This window comes from Stereum hirsutum (genome assembly GCF_000264905.1).
Source record: "Stereum hirsutum FP-91666 SS1 unplaced genomic scaffold STEHIscaffold_89, whole genome shotgun sequence".
NCBI classification, from domain to species: domain Eukaryota; kingdom Fungi; phylum Basidiomycota; class Agaricomycetes; order Russulales; family Stereaceae; genus Stereum; species Stereum hirsutum.
The window spans coordinates 217-3,070 of record NW_006763219.1 but is presented as its reverse complement, the minus strand read 5'-3'; the positions used below and the strand labels follow the sequence as shown (position 1 = coordinate 3,070).

At 47.5% G+C, this 2,854-nt stretch overlaps 1 protein-coding gene across 1 annotated transcript; it reads left to right on the top strand.

The window, feature by feature from the left end:
* Positions 1 to 928: 928 nt before the first annotated feature.
* STEHIDRAFT_164122 (uncharacterized protein) lies at positions 929 to 2,596 on the top strand (the record flags this gene model as incomplete). The annotated part of the gene is made up of 5 exons (XM_007311850.1): positions 929 to 964; positions 1,029 to 1,310; positions 1,382 to 1,557; positions 1,624 to 2,127; positions 2,188 to 2,596. The coding sequence occupies 5 exons, from the start codon at positions 929 to 931 to the stop codon at positions 2,594 to 2,596; spliced, it is 1,407 nt and encodes a 468-aa protein (XP_007311912.1).
* Positions 2,597 to 2,854: the final 258 nt, after the last annotated feature.

The window sequence follows — 2,854 nt, the reverse complement described above, 5'->3', positions numbered from 1 at the left end:
TTTATTACTCTGTCACCCTCTACGCCGTCCTGCCCGCTTTGACGTTGACATGTGGTTTGATCATTTTACTTATCAACTGTACTCACTTATTCACCTTTAACGAATACAATTATATTCCGATTTATACCACTTAAACTATACTCCAAAGAAAAACAAAAACAAATGTCAAACATATTCATTTCCACCTCAGGAATATTCCGATGGGATCCCCAGCATACTTGAAGCTCTGTGCAGGAACGGTGTATTTTTTCTGGAGGCCCAATATATATATTTCAGTCTCCTGGCTGACTTTAATATTGTACTATGGGCTCACCAACTATTTAAAGGCCATTATCCATCAATACACACCATAATATATATACAGTACTCATTGGTATTTTTATTTGTGCCCAGTACGTGCATACAACTGTTTTACTCACATATGGGCCACAAACCGGCCACAAACACACGTTCTGAGCTGTGGCGAGACGCGCCCACTCGCTCGCCGGCGTTTGCCGACGAGTTGATGCGGACGATTAAGGTTTTCCTGCATCACTGTGTGAAGCGTTCTCCACTTTGGGCGGCACAGGCTAGAGGCTTACAGGGCCCAGGAACCTGGCCACCCTATTGGCGGAGTGAGACTAAGGTTCAGCCATGCATTCGCGGGCGCCCAAATCACTCTTGATCCTCTACCACCACCATCTCTGTCCGCTGCTCGGCGATCACTCATCTGTGCACTGCTTGACTGAAGCACTATCCGCACTGGGAACATTGCTTCACCCCTCTGTAGGCTCAACACTATGCATTCAGTGTGACTTCTGCACTGGCTCATTCATCTGCTGGTTTCTCACAAGCAGACTCTGACCTTCCCAAATACGCTTGGCTTCGATAATGTCCTCCTCAGAGGTTCGTCTTTGTGATCTATTCGACGTTGTGGATTTAAACTAATATGGCCCGCTGTGTCACACTTGGGCCTCAGCTGGAAGTGAGTTAGTTTTATGTCCTCTTTACATATGGTCACATTCATGTACTGCTTATTTTTGGGACAGGATAAGGATAGGTTTAGTCCTGGCTCTTGTTTCATCCCCGGAAAGTCAAAATACCGTGTGATCTTCATCGGAGAACCGCGCGCCGCCTATGTCCCTGGAACTAATGATTACAAGCCGTGGGTCCAGATGGAGTATATGGACATGGACATGCCGAAGGATATCGCCCAGTGGTTCCGGGTTCACTTTCCGAATCATGTTATGGACACTCGGCCAAAACCCACAAAGGCAGAGAAGGATAAACTGGATGTAAACGAGGAGGAGAGGTTGCTCATGTTTGAGTGGGTGAGTGTTCGTTTTTCTGTAGATGTTCTATCTGCTGTTGTCAGCGCTCATGCTCCACATTTCGCAAACAGTGTGTGTTGCTGTGGAGTCTGATGAGCTCATCAGTAGAGTTTGAGATCAGTGTTGTGGGGTATGAGCAGTTCCGACGCTGTCTGACATCCCCCTCACATACAACAGACCCGCTCTGGCTGTCCCTGTGCCTGGCCGATGTCGTACTTGGTGGATTACATCTTGAGATCGACTTCCAGTGAGTTTTATCACTATCTCAATACCTTGTCCAATTTTTTCAACTGTCATCTGTATGACTGAAAAGGTTAACGGAGTTCAACATTACTGCTGATCAATTCCCCGTATATGTCCACTCCATACTGGAGCTATCTCGGTTGACTTGTGTTTTCCCGCCGCCTCAAGAGCTTCTTGCATTTGGCAATAAAGTCTACCACGAGGCCAACCTCGATGCCCTCGCTACATACAAAACCTTCACATTCCGACCCGCCTCACGTTGGATCGATCCTGACGGCCCTATTCCCCAGCCGGGTGAGGGCGTGATCAAGAGGGGGTATTCAAGTGCGAATAACAATGTGCATCTTCCGGGCAGCCGAAAGGCGCCTATCCAACGGAAGGGGGATGTGTACCGGGAGTGTTGGTTGTGGCAGCAGTTCAATCCTCTCCTCGTCAATCCTTGTTTTGGAGAGGTTAGGATATACATGGTGGCGGGAGAGGTCATGTACGCTATACGCACGATACCGATCAAGAAACAAGAACTTTCGTGGAAGCTGGTGACCGGCGTTGTTCCGTTTGATTTCCTTTCTTCAGGGTAAGTGATCCAGTTCATTCCACTCTGTATACATGACAAGGCTCTGAGACCCTTATGCAGCCGATTCAGTCGCACAAAGGACATCTTCGACCCAAGACACCCGGGTGTCAACAGGCTCGATTTGGCCCGCGGTCTCAAAGATCTATACGACTTTGCCAAGACGACGCTCAAAGCGCTGATTGTGATGGAGGAAAATCAGCTGAAGTGTACCTCCAGTCTCAATCTTTTCGCCCGGGTGGACATTGGAGTTTACGAGTTCGAAACCAATCAGTTTTGTTGGTATGTTAACGAGGTCACGAGGGGCATGGGTATGACAGCAATGTTTGGGATGTGCCAGCCGGGAGAGCTGATGAACTTGTTTGCGGAAATGAGTCGTGTATTTCCTTGGTACATCGACCATGCTTCGCCGAACATGGTCATGACCCCGGATGAAGACATGGTGGAGAGGATGAGAGGAATGAATCTGTGAGGGGCTGGAACCAATGTGCCGCACGTTTGTACGAGTTTGGACAATTGATGTGTGCTTTGAAATGTACCCACTTTTTCACTTGTTGTTTGTTGTATTGCTGCTTGAATTGAGGGTAACTATGACTGCATACTTTAAGGATTTGAAACCATACCAGCAATCTTGCCTTAGTGTCAACACCACACAATAAAATATGCAGTAGAAAATTTGTAGTTGTAGTAGTAGTGTGGAAACCACACTACGAAGCTTGTAGTCGTGGTA